Source organism: Ceratotherium simum, chromosome 23, assembly GCF_057802395.1.
Source record: "Ceratotherium simum simum isolate JZ-2026a chromosome 23, ASM5780239v1, whole genome shotgun sequence".
Taxonomy (NCBI): Eukaryota; Metazoa; Chordata; class Mammalia; order Perissodactyla; family Rhinocerotidae; genus Ceratotherium; species Ceratotherium simum.
In genome coordinates this window covers 38592285-38617195 of record NC_141922.1, presented here as the reverse complement: position 1 = coordinate 38617195, position 24911 = coordinate 38592285, and the positions used below count along the sequence as shown (strand labels likewise).

The 24911-nt window shown below is 33.7% G+C and overlaps 1 protein-coding gene across 1 annotated transcript in view; it reads right to left on the bottom strand.

Annotated features, from left to right (window-relative positions):
• Positions 1–294: 294 nt before the first annotated feature.
• Positions 295–24911, bottom strand: part of RNF19A (ring finger protein 19A, RBR E3 ubiquitin protein ligase) — a 54496-nt gene continuing 29879 nt past the window's right edge. The window contains exons 3-10 of the mRNA XM_004431210.3: positions 17004–17212; positions 12236–12380; positions 11390–11552; positions 7746–7860; positions 7067–7228; positions 4397–4610; positions 3172–3315; positions 295–2504 (exon numbers count right to left, since the gene is read on the bottom strand). Coding sequence (XP_004431267.1) covers positions 1814–2504; positions 3172–3315; positions 4397–4610; positions 7067–7228; positions 7746–7860; positions 11390–11552; positions 12236–12380; positions 17004–17212 — 1843 coding nt within the window. The 3' untranslated portion in view covers positions 295–1813. The remainder of the gene's footprint in view (positions 2505–3171; positions 3316–4396; positions 4611–7066; positions 7229–7745; positions 7861–11389; positions 11553–12235; positions 12381–17003; positions 17213–24911) is intronic.

The following is a 24911-nucleotide window of genomic DNA, read 5'->3' as shown; positions in this document are numbered from 1 at the left end:
TTTCTTGACAATTTAATGATAGATCTATTTCTTTCCAACCAATTTACTTTAAAAAAGTGAAATTATGTTGATGAATAAAGCAGCTTCTTTCTGGAGGATAGGCAGGTATTAGAGATGAAGAAAGGATAGTTTCTAACATTCTTTGTTGAGAAGTTCAGCAAATGCTTCCCTTGGGGCTGAGACCAAAATGAAGAATCATCTTAACAGCTTGCAATATTTATCAATAACTACCACATGACAAATGAATATTCCTGTTCTTATAAAAACACCTGTGCACAAACCATAAGGCAGTGATACATTAGTATTTACATTTATTTCATGTATGCAGTTTACACACTCACTATTGAACAAAATTGGAATGCAAACAAATATACAAATATCATAATAAGCATTATCAAATAAAATAATTGGCACTAGTGTTATAAGCATATTAATAGACCTGGTGAAAAAAAGTGATGGAAGACTGCAGCCCATGTCACTTTTCTTTTTATCAAAAGAAAACGCTCAGTAGCACCATAATGGTAATACTTAAAAGAAACACATAAGATGGAACATTTTAACTGCTATCATTGAGGTTAACCTGTTTTATTTAAGTGATTTATACAGGAAGTTAACAGTACAGGCAGAATTTTGGCCAACTTCTGTTTATGTCAGCTGAACATCTTCCATAAACAAAAGCAAAAGAAAATAAAGCCAGCCATACATGGACCCCTCCCTTAGTACTTGGTACAAACTCTGCACTGTGCTTTGATTTCATGATTGGAGAAGATATGCATGTGTTTAAAAACTGAGGTTATGTAAAGTTATTCACTAAAGCCTGAGTCTGTCTTTGGTAGGCTAATACTTTTTCAGCATTGTCATTATTGATCATCTTTATGTTTATCCTGTATTTTTCTACATAATCCAAGGTGGCTAGAGAGGACATTATGGAAAACAATACAGCAAAATTCTCAAACTAAGCCCTTAAAATCCAGTCTATTCCCAAGGCACCAAGAATCAATGGGGTGCAAACTTCCCCTTAGTGAAAGGTGACTTTTTTGTAATACTTATAAACTAATGGAATTTTATTTTGCAGTTTTATATATCTTATTTGGTGCTGTCAGTATACTTAATTACCTACCTTTACACTATTCTTCTAAGTTGGCATCAACAATATATAAGATTCATAGAGTACCAGATATTTCTATTTCAAAGTTGTGCAAAAACTGCCACAATCTTTCTCAGTCTTAGTCTAAGTATCCAAATGGTAGCAAATGGGCTGCATTAAGCTTTATATATCCACATTGCATATGAAGAAAAAAATGAAATTTATACCCAATTATGGGTATAAATTATGAATAGAAATGTTACAAAGAGTATCATATACTGAGAGTAACCTGTAAGGTTCTTTAAACAGTATCCCTTAGTGGTTTCAATAAAATATCACTAACCACTTATCCCTAAGCCTCAAGTTTTCTTTATAAGAATGCTGTAGAACTGCTTTAGTATTTTATATTGATTATAAGTTAAGCCAAATATCTATCTAAATACATAAGTGCGTGCTTCAAGCAATGTTTTGTGGCAAACACACAAAACATACTTCTCTTAAGAATTATTGTGGTTATAATAACGCACTTTTAAAGCCTTCATTTCATAGTTTGGTAATTAAGATCCACAAGAAACACAATGCTTTGCTGAACATAGAAAATGTATCTGCATTATGATTAGATAACCCGGCATTTGCTGGTAACTTGAAACTTAAAGTAGTCACATGTAGTTCAACCAGCTCCCATCAAGGTTGTTCAGTGGTAATTATTTTGCAGCATTTATAGGTCTAAATTTCAGTCTGAATTGCAACTTTTAATTCCATTGTCTGATGTGAGTGGTTGTTATTTGTTTCTTTTAGTGCATCACCAAAATATAAATCAACATTGGGTTTTATTCCATGGTTACCATGTTCTTCAGCAATATGATTCAACTGTGGAACTTCTGAACATGAAGCAGTTTTGGTAAGCACAGAAATGCTACACTGATGTGGGGAATTTTCCAGACGGTCATTTTCTACCTCAGGAAGAATGTTAACAGTAGCAAAGCGGGCATGATAATCATTGGAACCATGACTACAAGAAGTTTTCATGCTTTCTAGGTCAGAACAACTAAATTCAGAAAAATGACTAGAGTGGGAATCTGCTACAGATGGCATACTGTCACTGAGGGATGGAGCCTCAAATTCACTTGAGTTTGTGCTTTGTTGTTCTAACAACTGTGCATCCATGTCCTCTCTGGTCTCATTTATCTTCATGTTACTCTTTTTTCTCAGTTTACCACTTTTTGATTTCTTTCCTGCTGTTGCTTCTTTGGACCACTTGGTGGCACTGGATTTACCTTCAGGCAAGCCACTGGATGAACCAGCAGGATGACTTCGGGTGGCACTGCCATCCTCCACACTACTGCTTCCACTGTTGTGCCTGAATTTGGATGGCTTTGATTCAATATCTACTTGCACCTCCATACTGTTACCTTCTCTGGAACATAAAAGTAACAAATATAAATAAATTTTCTGACTTCCTTTTTATTTTTATTTAGACAATAGCAAAGGGGAAAGGTGTTTCTGTGTGAAAAATTCAAGGACTATATAAAAGCTATCAAAACAAATTAATGCAGGATACGTTCTACTAAAAAAAAACCTGCTTGAAATAAGAGGACTGTCTTTATAATAATTAAATTAAAATTTAAAAAAGTAAAATAAAAAAAGCAGCTAGATTCGTTGCTTATGCTATTTCAGGTACCTACCTTCTCCATTTTTTTTTTTCAGAACAGCTTTCTTGAGATATAATTTACATATCATAAAATTCACCTGTTTAAAGTGCACAATTCAATGGTTTTTAGTATATTCCCAGAGTTGTGCAACCATCATCACTACCTAACTTCAGAACATTTTCATCGTCCCCAAAAGAAACCCATACCCATTAGCAGTCAGTTTCCATTCTTCCTTCCCCCAAGTCCCTGGAAACTACTAATCTACTTTCTGTCTCTATGGATTTGCCTATCCTGGACAACTCACTATTTTCTTTTCCAGAGAACCTAATAGTTGGTAACCATTATTCATGATAATTTTGCCTAATGATAGGGATGATTCTTTTAAAATTAATTTAAAAAATACTTCTGACTTTATAACAGTTCTTTCCTTACTTGTCCAATGGGATGTAGGAATTCAGAATGGATCCCGCCATTGCTTTGGTGCTGGCATTATCACTAACTGTTCCCAAGCTGACTGTGCCAGATTCTCCACTTAGACTGTACCGTTCTTTCTGTACATCTGCTTGTACTTCCAACCTTAAAGAGGAGGGTATCAGACAAAAGCCATAATTACACATAATATCAGCACTACTACAGTATGTATCTTTAAATAATTCGGTTAACAGCCCAAGTAACAAGAAGCTATTTTAGAAACAACTATAAACATTATTTTTTTTTAGTTTCCTTTTATTTGATTATTCAAATTCTACTGCAGCACACTGAACAGTACCAGCCATCCAAATAAAATGGGAAAAATTAGCTGTCTGCCAAGTCAAGTAATAACAGAATAACACAAAAAGGACAGAAGTGATTTTAACTTAAATGTGCTCCATTATTCTCACTCAGGATGTAGCACTTTGCATGCCACGTTTCAGTGCAAAACACAAAACCCAAGTACATTAAAAAACCATTCTACACAACAGGTCAGTAAATCAAAAAATCCTGGGCATCTATATATTAAAAATGGTTCTATAAATTTAACACTTGACTTTTTAAAAAAGACATAATAATATATACAACACTATAACTTATGAGTTTGTGTTTAAAAGCAAACTACCTAAAAATAAATATGACCAATTTATCTTTTAATTCATGTACTCTCCTCTACTTAAAAAAAAAACAACAAAGTTAATAAACAGAAGTAAAGAATAGTGAATTAAAGAGGAAACAAGGGAAGATAAAAATGCTTTCATTTCTCCTATTTATTTATATGGCTGTTGGTAAGACTTGGTGAGAATGAAATAACTATTAATACACAAAAGGATGCAGGCAGACTATCCTGACCTCAGTTCATGCATTCCCGGATATCCTGACTCCACCTGCTCCCTCAAGCCTCAGCCAATGTCTCATTTCCTAACATCCAGCTGTTGCCACCTCCAGAGGTACAGTTTAGGCGTAAGCCCTCCCTTTACTGTGTTCACTGAAGCAGCTCCAGCATTGATTCATAACATAAAATTTGACAAGTGCAGTGAAAAAACTGGCAGAATGTTATGCCTCAGACTTGGCTTTTACTGCATCATGGGTATACTGCAATGCTTTGTGTTCAAAATTCTCCTCATCTAATTAATAATTTGTAGTTAACAGAAGGCAAAAACAAAACAAATCGCATTTTCCTTACCTGTTAAAACAGTTTACCATGGCACTTCCCGACAGACTCCCCGTTATACTGGCTCCAGCCAGCGCCATGGTGCTGGCTGTTTCACTCAGGTTGTCTCGAATGGCTCCTATTCGATCCATGTGGCTTCCACTTGCACTCAAACTGCCAGTCAGACCGCCAACACTTCCCTCCCCTATGCTAGGGTTGTGTCTTGCTTCTGCTACTGAAGTTGTGTCTAAATGCAAATATTTCAAAGAAATTAAATAAGTATGATTATTAATTTCCCTCTTCTTAAATTTCAGATAGAACATTTTATCATATAAAGTATAAAAAATACACAGAATAAAAAAGATGCCTGGAGTCAGAGACACATAACTACGGGATAAGAGTAAAAAGCAATATCTCAGAGAGTAAAGTTGCATTAGGAACTGGCCCTCAGTTTTAAATTGTCACTATTTAAAAAGAAAAAAATCCAGAAGATTTAGGAATTCTATAAAGAACTTGATTGTTGAAAAATTTAACTGACTTTGGATGAAAATTGTGTGACAGTTTTCAATAAGGGTGTCATTTAAAGAACTTACTATTCTCTAGGTCAATAAGAATGGGCCAGAAGTTGATTTCTAGATATATTCCACAGTTCCAATTGTTTACAAGCTATAACAAGATCTAATACCACTGTATTCAAATGTTACAGTACTTTTCACATGCTTTAGATTGATGGATTCATTTATTTGCTCCAATATTTGAGTTCCTATTATATACCCAACAGTGTTCTAAGCACTGGGGATATAGTGAATCAAAGAGACAAACATCCTGCTCTCAAGAAGCTTACATTCTAGTTGGGGAGAACAACAGATAAAATTATATGGTGATAAATGCTATGAGAAAAAATAAAGCAGAGTAAAGGGGAGTGAATAAAAGGCAGTGAGAGTGATAAGCAGTAGTGTTTGCATACCTGTGCATTTCATATAGTGTGATTAGAGAAGAACCTCTTTGATAAGGTGACACTTGTACAGACTCAAAGGAAATGAAAGAGTGAGCCACGAAATTATCTGGGGAAGAGTATTCTAGGCAGAGGGAATTACAAGTTTAAAAGCCTAGAAGTGGAAGTGTGCTTGGCATCCTTGAAAACATCACGGAGGGGTGGTATAAAATAGGAGAGTGACAAGAAATGAGTTTAGAGATGTAGCCTGGGACAGATCATGTGGGGTCTTATGGGCCATGATAAGGACTTTGGATTTTTTCCCGCAATACAGTTAGATGCACTGGGCGAGTTTTGAGCATGAGAGAGACATGATCTGACTTATGTTTTAGAAGTATCACTATGGCTGCACTGTGGAATAGTGAGTGGAAGCTGAGAAGCTGATGGATCAGTTAAGAGGCTATTACAATAGTCCAAGAAAGGACAGTAGCTTGGACTAATGGAATAGCAATGCAGAGGGCGAGAAATGGTTGGATTATGGGTACATATTGAAGGAAGCAGTAGAATTTGCTGATGGATCAGATGTAGGGTAAGAAGGGAAAATGGGGACCATCGTAAGTGAAGGTTTTTGGCCCAAGCAACAGCAAGAATAGAGAAGCTACTTAATGAAGAGAGGATGACTGAGAGAACAACAGGTTTTAGAGTCAAGAGTTTGGTTATATTTCAAGTTAAGCTTGAAATTCTTGTTAGACATTCAAGTGCAGATTAAAGAGGAGAGTTAGATGTACAAATGTGCAGTTCAAAGGAGAGTTCTAGCCTAGATATAAACTTAAGAGCAGTCAGTCTATATATTATTTAAGAGATGAGATTACCTAGGGAGTGAGTGTAGAGATAAAGAAGAGAAGTCTGAGAACTGAGCCCTGGGAAACTCCAAAATTTAGAGGTTAGAAGAGGAAAACGAACCAGCAAAGAAGACTGAGAAGGAGTGGCCAGGAGATATAATGAGATGAGAAGTGGTTTCCCAGAATAGCAGTAAAGAAAATGTTTCGAGAAGGAAGGCATGGTCTACCATGTCAGGTGTACCGTTATATTAAGATGAAAACCAAGAATTGACCACTATATTTGGTAACATGGAGGTCACTGGTGACTCTACTTTGGTAGAGTGGTACAGATGAAATTCTGGAGTAATAGGGACCAAAGTCTGACTGGAATGAGTTCAAGAGAGAATGGGAGGTAAGAAAGTAGACACTATCTTTGCACATCTGCCTAATTATTTCCCTAAGACAAATTTCTAAAACAAGAATTGCTGGAAAATAGAACATGCACATTTTTTAAGGTTTATTAACTGGGAGTCTATGACGGCCTTTTCTTTCTCCAGTTAATGTTCTAATTCATATTTCTTTGAATAACATTGGGTTGAAAATATTTTCTACTCATTGGTCATCTGTATTTATTCTTTTATGAACTGCATTTCTCTTCATATCCTTTTCTTACTGATTTGTAATGTTTTAGGCAAAATTTAAGATTAAAAGTCTAGAATTTCTAAGACATTATATTTCCATTGGAGGTTAGGTACCCAGAACTATCCCACCCTCTTTCATCCAGTCACCATTCCTCAGCAGTTCATTTCACTGATATACTTCTGGATGAACACTACTAGGCCTAGTAAAAGGAGGACAATGGGAATTCTGACTTGTATGTCATCTACAGCCTCCTCCCAACTTAAACTATTAGTAAGCACATTTTCTTCCTTTGCTTAAAGGACTTACCTACAGCTGTGTTAGTTCCACCAACATTTATATCATTTTCATCATCAAATTCAATCCTGACTCCTTTTCCATTGCCTGCTGAGACTCCACAGCCTCCACTTCGACAGAGAGAAATTGGAACAACGCCATAGACATAAGCTAACATAATAGGAACACCAATACCTAAAGAAGAATTAAATTAGTCATTATAACCAAAAAACAAATCACAGAAACATGAGTTTTAGAAAGCCTTTTTGAGAGAAGGTGTACAGGTGAAAAGTGCTAGGGTTCTTACAACCCTTGCCAAAAGTGGATTTATCCAGCTGTTAACGGACACAAGCAAATTCAAAGCTTCTAGCCTTCAAGGTGACACATATGAGGAAAAAAAAAAAAAACAGATGTAAACCTTTTTCTTTTTAAGTGCCAGGGCTCTAAACTATATTTAGGGGGAGAAAGGATTATCAGCCAATAATAATTTACCAACTATCCTAAGGCTAGGCTCTTGAGTCTATAATAGTTTTAACCAATTATAGTTACTGAATGAGAGGCTTTCTGCAGGGTCAGCCTAAGTTGTTCTTAAATAAATAAAAAAGTAACTCTCTTATCTTCAACAATATAATGTTTTGTTTTCTAAAATCCTTCCACAAAACTTTAATTCTATAAAATTTGAGGTAATTAGTATTTTTAAGCACTTTCTTACCTACAGTAACTGCAGCTACAACTGGAGATACGATTACAGACAATGTTACACCACCTGCTATGGCCAAATTCCGTTTGTGCTTTGAAACATCCTTGCCTTCATATCGATTGTGAATCTTGAATTAAAAGTAAAAATAGGGGTGAGGGATTAAAGAGAAAATACATTACATATTTAATCAAATGAAATAGACCAACATCTGCTAGAAGTCTAAAAAGATTTCTCTTATAATTTCATAGTTCAATGCTCTAATTCAAGGTAAATGTATTATTGTTCTTAAACCATATTCTTACACACAATTTGCTCTTTATTAATAATTTATTTAGGAGGCCAGCCCAGTGGCGTAGTGGTTAAGTGTGCGTGCTCTGCTTCAGCAGCCCAGGGGTCGCAGGTTCGGATCCCGGGCACACACCACTTGTCAAGCCATGCTGTGGTGGCATCCCATATAAAGTAGAGGAAGATGGGCATGGATGTTATCCCAGGGCCAATCTTCCTCAGCAAAAAAAAGAGGAGGATTGGCATAGGATGTTAGCTCAGGGCTAATCTTCCTCACACACACACAAAAATAATAATAATTTATTTACATAAGACAGTGATTTAATAGATTTTACTTTGTGTTTAAACAGTTTTAAGTAAAAGTAGTCTTAATAATCTTATTCAAGATTAGTATAATCATGTTTTGAGCAAAGAAGAAGGAAGTGAGAATATTATTTTCAACATAGTTATGAGTTGGATGTTTGACTAACAGGATTAATTCCAAGAAATTTAGCATTCCACAGGTTCCTTTCTAAATAAGCATTGCTAAATGGTAAAAATTGGCTCCTAGAGGAGGTTTCCATAATCTTTTTTTTAAATGACCTTAAAAAGCAGTACTAATAAGCAAACATCACTAAATAGAATCAATTTTTTTCTCAGATCCTTTTTTATGAAGAAAAATATTATCAAATGACTCAGGATGCCAGGCTCTCATTTATAGCTCAAAGTAAAGGGTAGAAAGAGAAAAAAAGGAAATAAATAACGCTGCCAGAGGACAGGAGTTAGATCTACTTAGCATCTTTGTACAGTACAGGTGTTAATAAATAGAACTTAATATTACCATGAAAGTGGCTTGTGAGATATTATACGAACTTTGGGACATAGCTCAGTATCTTTGTTCTCATGGTTTGCAAGGGCTAAAGCTAATAAAGTACATTTTCTCCTCTGTTTCAAGACAGATTCAAAACAGCCTCAAAAGTGTACAGGTCTTATAAAATACTTGACTTACAAACAATATTACAGATGAGGCTTAATAAAATAATCCATTATCATCATGTGGTTATTTTGAAGGCTGTAAAATACAATGAGTCTTGTGTGATATACTAAACAGTGAAAAAGCTGGGGTGGGGCGGTGGGCGAAGCATGCGTGGGGCAAGGAACATTTATATTTCCTAGTCAAACTCCTGTTTCCCAGCATTGACTATATGTTCCCAGGGAATGGGCATCTACACTTCCCTAAATAGTTTGCAGAGATGCAGGCAGAGATGGCAGACCTTCCCAAGGTACCTTTCATTATCCTTCATGTTATAGCTAATTCCCGCCCCTCCCTACTCCCATGCCTGGAAAACTTAGCAATGAAGCAGAAAAAAGCCAAAGCTAAAAACTGATAAATTAGACTTGAAAAGGCAGGCTGCCAGGAGAAAGGAATCTTCCAGAAAATTTTGCCTCCTCAAGCACCAATGTTCAATTACAGTGATCATATCATCCCACTATTTCTGGTTCAACTTAATTTTTTCTGTTTTACTACTTTGTGCCACATTTTCTATTTGTTACTATAAATAAAGGCTCAGCTTTTAGGTACCTGATCAACTTAATAGGTTTTCCTTGGCTGGTTTGTATCCCTAAACACCATAGAGAACACAGTTTCAATGGAAAAATAATTCATCAACTTGCAATTGCAACCCTTTGGGTATATATTTGAAAAAGGAGACTTGTAACTGCACCTAAGACTTGAACAAAGAGGTAAATAATCTCTCCTCTATAAATTATTTGTAGGTGTGTGCAGTACAACAGTCTCTTTCCCTTCTCCTTCTAAGTGTCCAAAGAAACAGTTTTGTTTTCAGCAAAATCTTGCTTTGGACAACTACATGAAAAATTATTATAATCACCTACTATGTTTAGGACTTTAAACAATTTAAGTTTAGTTACTTAAAACCTTCTGAAATAAACATTTGGCTCATAAATATCTGTGTTTGTCCTTGGTCCCAATGCTAATTTTTTAAAAATAGCATGTATTATTATTTTTCTGATTATAAAAGTAATATATGTTGAATGTAAAAAAATTTTGGATGTTATAAGGAAGAGGATCAGCCTTGAGTTTGGTTCCAGAAGTAAGAACTAGAACTAAATAAAACAATTTATTTATTTATCTTTTCTATTTATTTATTTTTTTTGGGGAGGTACCATCTATGCCCATCTTCCTCTATTTTGTATGTGGGCTGCCACCACAGCATGGCTTGATGGTGGTGTAGGTCTGTGCCCGGGATCTGAACCCACAAACCTGGGCCACTGAAGGGGAGCGTGCCGAACTTAACCACTATGCCACCGGGCTGGCCCCTAAATAAAACAATTTAAAGGGAAACAGATTCTGACTCAAGGGAAGAATTTTCTAACAATTACAGCCACCTGGCAAGAGAATGGGCTACCTCATGAGTTGGTGGTTTCCCCATCAGTGAAGTGCCCAAATGGCTAGACTGAAATTTACCAGGGATCTTATATAAAGAATTTGTCCATCTAGGTTTAAATCCTAGTTCTGCTTCTGTGTAACTGAAGATAAATTACATAAACCTTCCTAAACTTCAATATTCTAACATAAATTGCTGTGAGGTTAAAATGAGTCAAAGTACATAAACACCTACCACATAGTCAGGGCTCAATAAATGTTAGAGTTCCCTTTTTTAAAATTCCTATACTTTGTTCTGCTTGGGTACAGGGTTGGGATTAGATAATTTCTAAAGTTACTTCTCAATTCTGAGATCCTATTAATTTAAATAGCAGCAGACTTCTTAGCCACTATAAATTATCCCTTTAATCTTTCAAAAAAGAATTATTTGCTTAGCTAATGAAGTATAATTCATCACTCATTGGCCAGTGGTAAGTATTGGTGTTTGGACTTTCACAAGATTGTTATAATCTACAGAATAGTGTAATTACTAAGAGCAGTAATCGGAGAAAAAAAAAAAAAAGCTTTGAACTGAAGTTGGAAATAATTCAGGAACTGGCTAATTATTCTTTGCCTGAGGACATGTGTTATTTAGCTACTAACTTTTTACAGACCTGACTTTACAAGGATATACCCATGAGAAAAATGTCAGATGTGTATCCTTCAATACTTTAAAGTTGGTTTATAATGCAAATGTACTGAAGTTTTCAGATTCAGATAATTTTGAAGCAAGTCTGCTTTTTATATGTACATACGAGCTTGCCAAACTGAAAATTTATTGTCATAAAAAAATAGTAACTGTTTTATCCTGAAGATACTAAAAATGACGCCTGTCTTTCAAAAGCAATAAACAAACAAAAAAACCAGACAAAAACAAAGCACAAATCATCAATTCGAAACCTAAAGATTTAGAATAAGATATGAACTAACGAGGAATTATGCATTTTACCTTACGGCCCACATATACAGGAATGCCAATAATCATTGCAGGGATAGCAATCCCAGCTATTAAAGCAATTCCCACAGGAGCACCAACAAGTGTTCCCAGCTGCCACAATATTTTCTTCTTTCGGCTCCAAGGTTTCTTCCCCCAAAAAGTACATCCTGATGGACTAATGGAAAAAATTATACTGTAAAGTAACTGCTGCAAAACATCACAACAACAAATGACATTACATTAAAGCAATGACTATACAAGAATACTTCTCATACTTAGGAATCAGGTTTTTTTTCCTTTCTTTGAGTTCTGAGTTCATTAAAAGCCAAAAAATCAAGGGAAGAACCACCATAAATTATATTAAAAAGATACTTATAACTGGGATTCAGGTTAAACATTTATCTCTAGTCCTCCATTATCCTCAAAAACTTAGGTTAGTTTTTGAAGAGGAAATTAATGCAAAACATGCTTATTTTATCCTCACTCTAGGCATACAATTATCTGATTAAATCATAAATTCACTTGTGGCCTAAATGAGGGAATTTATATACGAGAAAATTGAATGGAAATATTTATGACCTAGCATAATTATACGGGGTATTAAATACTAGCTCTCTAGTTTAACAAAAAAAGAAGAAATTTCCATTTCTTATTTTTGACTAGTTATTAATCCCAAATGACTAGTGCAATAATTTGGATCTTTTAAAATATATGTTACTAGAATAAAACAAATCCTTTAAGTATCTTATAAATCCCAAGTTTAAAAATGTTTAGGATAATACTTTTTCCGAAAAAAGTTCTTTTGCCTTATAATATAAAATTATATTTAGATATAAACAGCTCCTTCTATAAGCTTACCTTAGATAATGTAAATCTGAGATTTCTTTCATACACAACCAGCAAAACTCACAACCACAGACAGCACATGTCATGTGATTACAGCTCCCATCATTCATCTTTATTATATAAGCAGCACATCGTGGACATGGCTTTATATCATCAGCTATTAGGAAAACAGAAAGACCTGTTCAGTATATAAAAATGGTCTAAAAATAACAATTTCTAGTAGATAATCAATCGTGGCACTGCCAAAAAATCTTAACATATATAGTTTGTTAACTGATAGCTTTAGCCTGCTATTTTTAGTATATAAAGCATTTCTTCTTCCCTTCTGAGAAAAGAAACATTTTACATTAAGTTTTCAAATTGTAAACATTTTTCAAACACAGAAGCAAAAATGAGAACAAAGAATAACAAAATAATAAAAAGAGAAAGGATAACCAAGGACAGTCCCAGGTAAATTGTGAACTACGTAAGGTTTGTTTTTGTCTCAAACCTTAGCTGTCTTCTCAGAATGGCATTTCATGTTCTAGAACTTTCCTAACCATCTCCACTTAATTAAAATGTAGATACTCTATATACTATTCCTTTAGTGAATGAACACTAATAGGAAGTGACAATTTGATATTAATCTGAAGCACTATATACAAAGCACTATGAGTTTACTTTTCTAAGTAACATCAACTATAAGCACTATAAAAATAACAATACAGACATCTTTAGAAAAGCAGCCTTTTCCTCATACCTTAGTTCATATAATAGACAGATGGGTCTTGCAAAGAATCAGTATCCAGAATAAAAGGGAGGAGGTAAGAGGTTAAGGAAGGGTTATGTGGTTATAAACACTCAAACAATGGAAAATAGTTTCAGAATTAAAGCAACCATTTGTTGGTTATGCTCATGACTTTTTAATTAGTTATCTTTGTCCTTTTTATTCATTTATTCAAATGCTATTGTTGAATGCTTCTTGTATAGTAACATGGTTACAATGTACAAAGGTGCCAAGTTAAAATCAAGTGGTATATAACTTTAGGAATCACTGACACAGAATAAGAATTATCTCAAACTATACAACTATTTTGAACTTCGGCATCTATTTAAATAGCAACCAGTAATTATTTTACTGTTACTAGTAGCCAGCTATATTTTCTAACTACACAGACACAAAAAAAAGATATGCAGTGTTAGCCACTGAATTCAAGTATTTGTTCCAACTTCTTACATGATAAGCATTAAGCAATATTCTATTTTCCTTTCTACAAATTTTATGGTCAAATTTTACCTGTGCTTTATCAGTGAATTCAGGTTTCCTTAGTGCTTCTTTTAGGGCCAAAGCTGTTTTTTAACTTAAGAACTGGTCAATGCTCACAATTAGTATTTTAATGATTCAAGCAACTTTGAGCAAAGTGATAACTCTATGCAGCCAAACCAAGACAAATGATAATTACTAGAATATAAAAATTAAAAATATCCATAAGTCATGATTTAAAAATGATCCAAAAACATAAAGTCTGCATTAAAAATTTTTTAACATGGAGGCATGAATGAAAAAAAGGTGGCTTTTATAGCTAATACAACTCTAGTACATCAAATTAAAGAAATGCTAATACTATCTGCTGAAGTGGCATACTAATTGATAAACTTCCTCATTTCAGAGTATACTCAAGTAATAAATACCTCAATTAGAGATAGGAGTAAAGAGACTCAGGCTCTTGGTCTGATACATGCAATCTTCAGAACAAACTGAAAGATGACATCCCCATTTATTCTTAAACACAAACTAGGCTTTTAATATGCTAAGATTACATGTTAGAGAATTAACACCATAAGCAATGTATTTTTGATATGTCTCTTTATATATCTGTCCCTGCATGTTTTCACTCTCTGTATACTAATTTATCTACAAAAGGCTGTTTTGTCTGCTTTGTCTCTTTTCTTAAAACAACAAATTAGAAAAAAAATTTACTGTGCACATTATATATTTCTCTCAAAATGCAAAAATCCTAAATAAAATTGTTTTACTGATTAGACAGTCAATTGATGCTCTATCCCCAAGCATCAATTAATCTACACCTCCTTTATATTAAAAAAAAAAAAGGCTTCCCATTCCTATTTAAAGTGTTTGGCAAAGGTCTGTCTTTTTTGATTACTACATTTCTATTTACTATTAAAATATGGGCTATTGTCATATTAAGAAAAAAAAACATGTTACAAAACACCATGTTCTCAAAATTTGTTTTAAAACTTCCCCACCTCCGCCATATCACCTGTAAGGACTTACAACAAAATATTAACAGCTGTTATCTCTTGAGGTGGTAGTAGTAGCAGATAGACGAGGGGATTGGGAGCCAATTAAATATATTTTTATCAAAGGGGAAAATATGATAACAAAAATGAAAAGTATGTGGTTCATTTAAAATGTAACTCCAAGTGCATAAATTCCCTAGTAGCTATAAGAAATAGCCAACTAATTATTATTACACCAAGCCATTATTATTAAAAGTACAGCCAATTTTTCAATGTATTATGACAATGGGAGACCAAAAATACCGAGATATCTGGAATAACAGGAATTAATAAAGCCATTTTAGATGGTAGTTTCCTTTCCTCTTTTCTTTCCATAAGTTAGTGAGAAGCCAACGTCAAGTTTTTAATTTTCTATAGATTACATCAAAAGAAACTATCACAAACATCTGTTTGGAGAGCTTTGATTTCTAGAACACTGTAGGTAAAAATGCACATAAAATTTTCAGAACTATGAGACAAGATTTTTAAACAAATGTGGAGAAATTCCAAATAAAGTTACTTTTTAAAAATAATCACCATGGGAAGCTATATTTATTCCAACAATGCTATTTGGCTCAAATCATTTGGGAAGTTTTTCTTTCATAATTACTTTCAAAGCTGCTTTATATAAAAAAAAAAATCGCTCTCATGATCAGATAGCCACATCTCACTTTGGATCCACCCCAAACCAGTGATACAACTTGGTATGATACTCTAGTTGTTAGACTTAACTCCAATGGAGTCTTTGGTCATCCCAGAAATCAAACTGACATTAAGGGGATAATTTAGGTGAATGTATCAGGATCTAAAGGTTATAGCCAATAAGGCATTCTAGGGTAGCACTGCTGAAATAAACATAAATCTCCCATGGTGACTACTGTGAGGAAAGCCAACATTCATTTGGATTACTAAATCATAATTTTAAAATTAATAACAAAAGCCATCTCTCAGTCATTTTTTTTTTAACGATGGTCCAGACACGTGTAAATCTCTAGCAGATGACTGTGGTTTCTCAGTTTCCCTACCTCATAAAACCAGAGCACTTACTATGAGCCAGGAATGTTTCAACTTTATGGACGTTAAATATTCTTACTATCTTCATTTTACAGATGAGGCAAGTAACTTGCTCATGGTGACACAGAGAATAAGTGGAGAAGCTGGGATTCGAATCCAAGGGTCTGATTTCAGAGTCCATTCTCTTACTCTATATGTTTATGTCCTGTGTACCCATCACCCCACTTAGAGAAGAGGGATATCATTTCCAAGTAGACCACTCAGTGGCTACAACTGACCCAACAAGGGACAGTTTAGGTATATTCACGTCCTCTCTGAATTGCTTCTGGACCTATACCCATAAATTATTATTAACACTTTTGAGTATCACCCCAAATCTTCAGAAAAGGAAACAGAAATAAGCCAATTAGCAAACAAGCATGAAAATCTATGTACATTATATAAGGTACTAAATGTTAAATTTAAAGTTTATTTAATTTTAAATGTTTAACTTTAAATTCAACTTTAAATGTTGAATAAGACTTTTTTTCTAGTAGCATAAAGTACAAGACTATCTCAACACACTGCTGGCAGGAATATAAATTATTTTCTTGATAAATTCCTGTATTTTCCAAGTTTTTCCCCTTTTACGATCATTGAGAAAGTGTTTTTCTAAAAATGATTACAATTCCAATACATAATGAAAATTCTATGAATGTGAAATATTAATTTTTTGAATTTTTATTGAAAGAACATTAAGATGTTCATAAATTTTTTTTTTAATTTTTGAGATTTATGAGATGCGTACATTGCTCATGCACAGATTTTTAAATTCCTAGCCAAAGGTCTTAGTTTGTGTCAAAGGACACAAAGTTCTTAGCATCCCCACTAAGATATGATTTTGAATCATTAATCCTGGAATTGGATGAGACATCTGTAAATAAAAAATGTATTTCACAGAACATGTAATGAAAAGGATTCCAAAAATAAATACAGCCTTCCCGAGGTATGCTTGGATACCAAAATCCCTGATGCTCAAGTCCCTTAGTTGGCCCTCTGCATCTTCGCATATGGAATCTACGGATACCGAAGGCCAACTGTATTGTTTTAAATCTGTAACTTTGTGATAGTTACACAATTAGAAATAACCTAAAGGTAATATATTTAAAACTAATATTTTATTAAAAATATTTGCTAAGCTTTGCATAAAATACCTTTATAAACAACAGTTTTGGACCTTCTTCAGCAATCAGTTATATAAATCATCATGACAATTCCTTTTTCCTTTTTTTTTTTTTTTTTTTAAATAAAATCTTTCTGATCTCAATACCATTTTCTTCCACAGAAAAGAATGAGCGCTTCTGGGACAGAAATGCTAACACATAAAACACTTTTGAAAATTGAAGGGAGAACAGGTGATAACAGAACTGAATACTGTATTTTTACTAAAGTAACTAGTGTTCTGTATCTGTCAAATATTTTATTAGAAAAAGTTCAACATAAATACCTGCTGCTCCAGACTCTTGACTATAACTAATGGATGAAGAACGTATAGTCCTCAGACGTAAACTCTGGGCTCTCTCTTGTCGAGCAGCATCACAAGTCTGATTGGGGTGCCAAATCTGTTTACAGTGGTAGCAAAACTCTGTTCCACAGCCTTCTCGCCCACAAGTTAATTTTGGACAGCTAGCACATCCAAATGCTATCACAGCATATCTTGAAAGAACAAGAAAAACGATTTAAAATGTGATGTAAAACAAGAGATATTCATTAAGTAAAAAAATTATTCATCTTAAATGCTATTCCTGAAAGTTTTCTATTTATGCCTGGGCTAAGAGTCATAAACCCTAACAGTATCTCACCAATATAAAAATGGGGAAAAAAATGACATATAAATGGCTAAAAAATCTTTTTTAAGTTCAACTTTTAACTTTCAACTAGGATACCAAACTGTACATATAGCCTAATCCCAATTTTATAAAAATTCTATTAAATTAGTATTGTATGCACATAGAAAAGACTAGAAGGAAATACACCAAAAACCAAAAACCTTAAAAGTAGTTCTCCTGGTATTAAAGTTTTAATTTTCTTCTTATATATTTATACATTTCTGATTTTTACAATTACTTGTCACTTTTAAAATCAGAAAGATAAAAAAAACTACCTATTTAAAAATATAATGACTATATGGATCAATTATACCTGTCAGTTAATGGCAAACTGTGCCAATTCATAAATTTTGTGATTATCTCGTGTTTATACATAAATTCTCATATTTTTGTTTCTAAGATGCATGGTAAAAGTGGTCTTTGGTACCAATCTCCTACCAAAAAAGTACACAAACTTGAATTTTTCAATTAGAAGTTTGTTTTTTTGCTTCAGATAAAAGACTAAGAAGAGTAGATTTGTGACTAGCCCTAACACCTATTCTCTGAGTTAATGTTTTTGGCACTTTAAAAATTTCTGACTTAAATTCTGTGCACTCTTGGGCATTTAGCCTAGAGAAATGAAAACTTATGTTCACACAAAAACCTGTACACATATGTTTATGGCAGCATTATTTGTAATAGCCCAAAACTGGAAACAGCCCAGATGTCCTTCGACAAGTGAATGGTTAAACTATGGTGCATTATATACCACAGAATACTACTCAACAACAAAAACTACTTAACAACTTGGATGAATCTCTGGGGATTTATGCTGAGTGAAAAAAGTCAATCTCGAAAAGTCACATAGTGTACAATTCCATTTAAATAACATTTTTGAAATAACAAAATTTTAGAAATGGAAAACAGATTAGCGGTTGCCAGGGTTAGGGATGGGATGGGGGAGGGGACAGGGCGGGAGAGAGGTGGATGTATTTATAAAAGAGCAACATGAGAGATCTTTGTTGTAATGGAATTGTTCAGTACCTTGACTGTGATAGTGGATACATGAACCTACAGGCATAAAATGGCATATAACTAAATACACACACAGACCAATAAAAACAAGTAAAACTGGGGAAATTTGAATAAGATCAATATAATGTATCAATGCCAATATCCTGGTTGTAATATTGTTTTATAGCTTTGCAGAATGGTACCACTGGGGCAAAGTGTGTGAAGGATACACAGGATTTCTCTGACTTATTTCTTACAACTACACAATAATCTAAAATTATCTCAATACAACTTTCAAGTACAAAATATCTGGGGGTTTTTGGTTCTTTTTAAAAGAGAAACAAACAAGTCTTATCTATCTATAGGAGATTTTTGTAAATATCAAATATTTCCTTTCTCCTGGAAATTTAGGGGAGTTTTCAGGGCTCCTCTTGTTACTGGCAATAAAATTTTAAATAATAATTATAACTGAGTTTTTTATTAAATTTCAAGATAATCTATAAAATTATGCAAAATTTTAAGAATCAGGAAGTTCCTCCATTTTTGGACCTGTTGCTCTCTTAGTATCTTACCCTTTAAGCTTAAATTTTACATCTTAAATTCCATTTTATTTCTGATAGAGCAATTCTCCAATTATCACTGTGTATCATAAATATGTTCAAGCATGATTAAATTAAAGGCAATTTAAATCAACATAGGATAATTTAGCAGTTTCATTTCCCTGAGAGCTTATTCATTGCAGTCTCAATAAAAAGAAAAAAATCTTCAAAGACTCAACACTTTATTTTCTAGCAAGTTATAATCTAAAGTAGTCTTTAAAATAGTAATTTCAGTGAAAAGGAAATGGCAACCTCTTCTCTATCCTACCTTTTCTTGAAAAAAGGTGGGAAGAGGAGGGACAGAATGGAGAAATCTGTGTGTATGCAGGGGATAATGCCAAAACCAACTATTTTTCAAGTCAGTCACAATTTAAAAACGCAAAAGAGAAGTTCAGGCTACCCAGTCCAAATTCCACTTCCATCACTTATTACCTGTATAGTTTTATGTAAGTTACATCATCTCCCTACAACTAAGTTTTCCCAAACATAAAATAGGGATTCACTGAAGTTTGGCTTAGCCTCAGTTATTCAGCCACAATCAGCTTCAGCTTCGGCCTTGACCTTTAGGAAGCCAAATAAGCAAATGACTGCTTCAATGACATTTTTAGTACTCTGCACTTGTGCTTGATTAAGGACCATGTGATCATACAAGTTACCATAATTTCTACATCAATATAATGTATGTCATATAAATATCTGAATATTCATTTTAAAATAAACATAGGTAGGCATTCTAGGCATAATTCATAATTTAGAGTAAAAATCTTATTGCTTTATATAGTGAAATTTTACTGGACAACTTAACTATGAATGTACACATTGTGTTGCAAGAATAAAATGCAATAATTATTAGTGATGACTGTGAAAGTCAAATTTAGATACAAACTTAAGAACTTTCAAATAATTAAACAGGGAAACAGACTGACAGTTAATATGAACATTGAGAGTGCTTTAACTAGATAAATTTAGGAAGAATATATCCTTTCTGAGCAAACAAATATTTATAAAAATATGAGGTAGATAGGTTATATCATAATTCTAACCTTTGTAGAAGGTTGTTCAGTATACTAGTATATCACTAAACAAAACTTTTAAGAACTGACAATTTTTAATTAACAATTTAGGCTATGAATCTTTTAAGAGAAAGTCCTAGTAGGGAATTCTTAATATCTTGACAAGAAAAATTAAAAGCAGGATGTTAACTTTGCCCTTTCAAAATTTCATGACAGGGGAGTTCCAAAATCTGGCACAATAGCCATAAAAACATGAAGGGGTATGGCAAGAAAACTGCGGACTCAAAACACATTTTCTTCTCAACAATCAAACTTCAAAACAGCTTCATAAATTGCTTTAAGATGAAAATTCCTTATAGCTTTAAATCTAGAGATTTAAGCTTGTGGAAAATGATCCTTATAGTGCATATCTATCTATAATTTTAAAAATATGAAGTATAATTATCAGGGGCAAATTAACAGCTGACATGTACAGAAATTATCATTCCTGCATTATGATGTCAAACATTTAATATTTGATTGCTAATTTTAAAAAATTACTTTTTAAAATAAAATTATATTTATTCTTGTATCCCAGAAGGTTATCACACCATGATTGGTAATATGTGACTCTGACCTTGGAGGAACACTGATTTAACACCTGGCCACTTGGCATCTGGTGAAAATGTAGGTTTTGATGCATCTCAAAAATTAGGATATAATAATAAAAAGAGTTGTGACATTTAAATAAGATAATACGTGTGTGTGTATGTGGGGGGGGCGAGGGAAAGCAGGGAGAAAGCAAAAGAGAGAATTAGTTCATGGCACATCCTATGTACTCAAACGTTAGAGATAAAGTACATCAAATTTGTTTTATGCTACTTCTCCGTATTTTTTTAATGGAAAAGCTAAGATGTCCTATCCCAGAACCAAACATTCAAGTCCCATTCAATCTGTGCAAATTCCAAAGAAAAACAGGATTATCTTTAATAATACTAACCAAATATTTTCATGAATGTGTATTTTGAAGACTGTAAAAGTTAGAGTAGTTTGTCCAGGAGATATTTCTTATGCTAACAATTATTAAGTGTTTACTATGTAAGTGTTCTGTGCTCATAAACATTCATTCCTAATAATAACTGTTAAGCACATTCTAAAGTATATCAAGGAATTAAATGTACCTAACATTCACATATTTTGAAAACAGAATGTTAGTCCTCTTGAAGGTGATTTTCATCGTGTGGGAGTCAAATTTATTTTGCATCGGAAAACAGCTCTCAAATTAATAGTGGAAGCAAATGGTAAAACTAAATTAAATACAAAATACTTGCTTTAAAGAAAAATTTCAGTAGTCTCTCTGCTCTGGTGCATTAAGTGTTATTTTGGAAAAAGCAGGCTCAGCAGCAGGTCACAGAGATAACAATAGTACTGGTTAACTAACCATCTCTGGCTTAATCTGTACCCAAACTTGGCTTAGGAGATAGCTCCACTCCCTTCTATGAGCCATTATTTAAATTAAGTCTTACTTTCCGTCTCTATTCTTCAGCTGAAAGCCTCTAGCTACTTGAAATGCTTAAACCTTCCTACTTAGCAGGAGTGGAAGAACAGGAAGAAAGTGAAGAAGATATAAAGGGAATGAAATAGGGCAGTCTTTGCAGGAATGTTTTCTGTTCACTGGATTTTTTTTTTTTTTTTTTTTTTGGTGAGGAAGATTAGCCCTGAGCTAACATCTGTGCCCATCTTCCTCTATTTTATATGTGGATGCCACCACAGCATGGCTTGATGAGCAGCGCATAGGTCCGCACCTGGGATCCGAACCTGTGAACCCCAGGCCACCAAAGCAAGCATGTGAAACTTAACCACTACACCACCAGGCCGGCCCCTGTTCATTGGATTATAAACAGGTGATCCATACTAAGAAAGTACTCAATGGTCAAGTTAGAAAAATGCTCAGCATAATTAAGAGTGCTTTTTTGTTTTTTTACCATACGATTTGCTAAAAGAATTTTTAACATACCAACATTCAATAATTAGCAAGCACTATTTCCTGAATTATTTGACCATGACATCTATTTCCTGGGAGAGTTTCACAGTACTAGAGTTCCGCAAATTACACTATTGGTAACACTGAGGAAGTAGGGATACCAGCTAGGGTAGTATATTCTGCCTTGAGCAAATTCCTTATGAAGGAACAGTAGGAAGAGCAAACTATACCTAACATGAAATGAAATCCTAAGAAAGATATAAAAATAAAAATTTTAATTAAAAAATGAGAAAAAAGAATGAAGAAAGATTATCCAGGAGTCCAAGAAACTTTTTTTCAAAAGCACAAAACTTTAACAAAACCTTTAAAGAACAAAGGAAATATAATCAGAAATACCAAAATTATTTGATCCACTTAGGGGGAAAAGTCAAGTTTTATATCAAAACTAACAGGCTCATATTGCCACTTGCAAGAAGTAACTACTATTTCAGCGGAAAAGGAGTGACTTACTTGATTAAATATACTTGGGAGAAGATCTAGCAAAGTGAGGCTCATCTCCTGGTTTCCTCTTTCAGGATCTGCCTTCCTACAGAAGAAGCATTCTGTTCTGCTTTCCATTCCACTACGTGCTGCAGAGGAGGCCTACAGTTGTCGAGAACTGCCCAGACTATTTGGAGACATCTGTCTAATTCAGGGGTGAAGTGTTAGCTAGCTGTTTTGGCTGCATATCTAAAGCCACATTCTTTAGTTGACTAATTAGTAAGAGAAAGCTGACATGTCCCCTGTGTCTTATATATCAACTTGGTTCTTAACAAGGGTGTGAGGGGAATAATGTTATTTTTATTGAGTCCCTAAAACTCCACCAAATATCTTAGAATCAATTAACAATGTTTGGTGTAGCAGTAGTATATATTGAATTACTTGGTGTTAAAATATATCTAAATTAATTTTATGGTTAGGAGGAATAAATTAAAAAGAGCAAACTCTCAGCTAAAGCTATTAACTCTTAGAATACTCTTATGAATGTCTATTCTAACATACAATTTATCACTAGTTATGAATTACAACTTCCCTTGAAACATAATTTATTCATTATGGCTCCCTAAACACAAAACCTGCTGTTTTCGAAAGTCACATGTACTTGTTTCCTCCAGAGAAAATCAAAGTTGAGACTCTTCTTTGTATAAAATTTCTAAAAGGCCAGCCTACAAAAGTATTTCCAGCATGTCAAAAGATGGTCAAGTTATGGCTAAAACTCTTCTTTGTATGATGGGAATGAGAGTCACATAGATATTAACTAGAATTCTAAAAATATATATTCTTTAGTCCCTAAGACTAGGCCCCATTTGTTTTACCCATTATGAACAGTATCCTCCACCAGAATAAGTTATTATTTAGAGCAATTTAAATGTCAGCAAATCAGCTTGAAGCTACACAAACTTGATTACAGTTGATCACATTGTTTTAAAATGATTTATTAACTGTTTATAAGTTATATGAGTTATGTAGTGGCACACAGATTGGTTCATTCAACAATTCTTATTGAGCATGGGGTTAACCTATGGTTATAAAGAAAAAACAAATACTTTTTTTTGCCGTTGAGGGGCTCACAGACATTAAATAATCCATTATATTCTAATATAGTAAATGTTCATGTACATTCAAAGCTTCCCAGCAAAGTCAGAAGCACTCACATGAGATGGCAGGGACAATATGTGCTTGTAGAAGGGTGGTCTTAGCTAACTGAAACAAGTAATGACAGAAACTAAAATGGCAACTTTTTGCTATCTGGCTGGACAAAGTACAAACTAGGCCTCCTAGGCAGAAGGTAATCAGATATTTTTATTCAAGACAGGTTCTATGCTTCCCCTCCTACTTGTCCCTCACCCTAATTCTTCTCCCCATCCATGGCCAGTTTTTTCTCTGAATCTGTGTAGACTGGCATGTTCTAGAAGCAATCTAGCTAACTTCACCCTCGTTAAATCACAGCATACAAGTATGGCGTCCTAGGCCCCTTCTCAAGAGGGGTTTTTAGAAATACTGTCTTTTAAACAAGTTTAATCTGCCCTGGCCCTCAGAAGAGTGGAAAGAATATTAGGTTAGAAATCCTGAGAGATCTCAAATAGAAACCAGGTCATCAGGTTTTCTTTCCACTCTGAGCTAAGGCAATATTTCTCAAAAGGTGTTAAACTACATGTTTAAGTAAAACTGATGTCAGACACAAAAAATAGCCATAATGCATAAATATCAAGTGCAAAAGTAAAAATTCATAATTTCACATCTAGCATTTCTGGAAAAAAGTCTTTCAAGTGTGTTGTACAATGAAAGGGGTTAAAATACTACATACATGCCTGTGGTATATACTGTTGGCTAAGCATTTCTATGCATAACTGTGAAAGAGATATTTACCAGTATTCCTTATGCCAGATTTAAAAAATAAATGGAGTTTAAACAAAAAACATCCCTTTACAGATCCAAAGATTTTAATAAGTTTCAAGAGGGCAGGGATTTTCATCTTTTGTTCATTATTTAAATCTCCAGTATCTGGCACATAGGTGCATTAAATATTTGAATGACTTGTTTTAAAAAAATAAAAACGAAACCAGAAATGGAGATGAGGAATGATAAATAAGAGCTATGAAAAGCTTCCTGCGTGCTAGGAATTATGTTAGTAACAACATTAAATATGTATCTTCATCCTTGTAACAACATGATAGGACAGAGATTAAAAATCAGGTCTGTACATGCTCATGGTAAGTAAAATTGTAACTTTTAATGAGGGCTTATGTAGAATTCTATGTTTTCAAAGTATACATATAAATTTTATGTTACTTGGTGATGTTTTCTACATAACACAACCATAAAACCTACAACATAATCAAGTATATGAAATATGCTCTTAATCTAGAGAGGCTACATTAAGTCAAATATAAATGAAAAAATATAAATAAGAGTAAT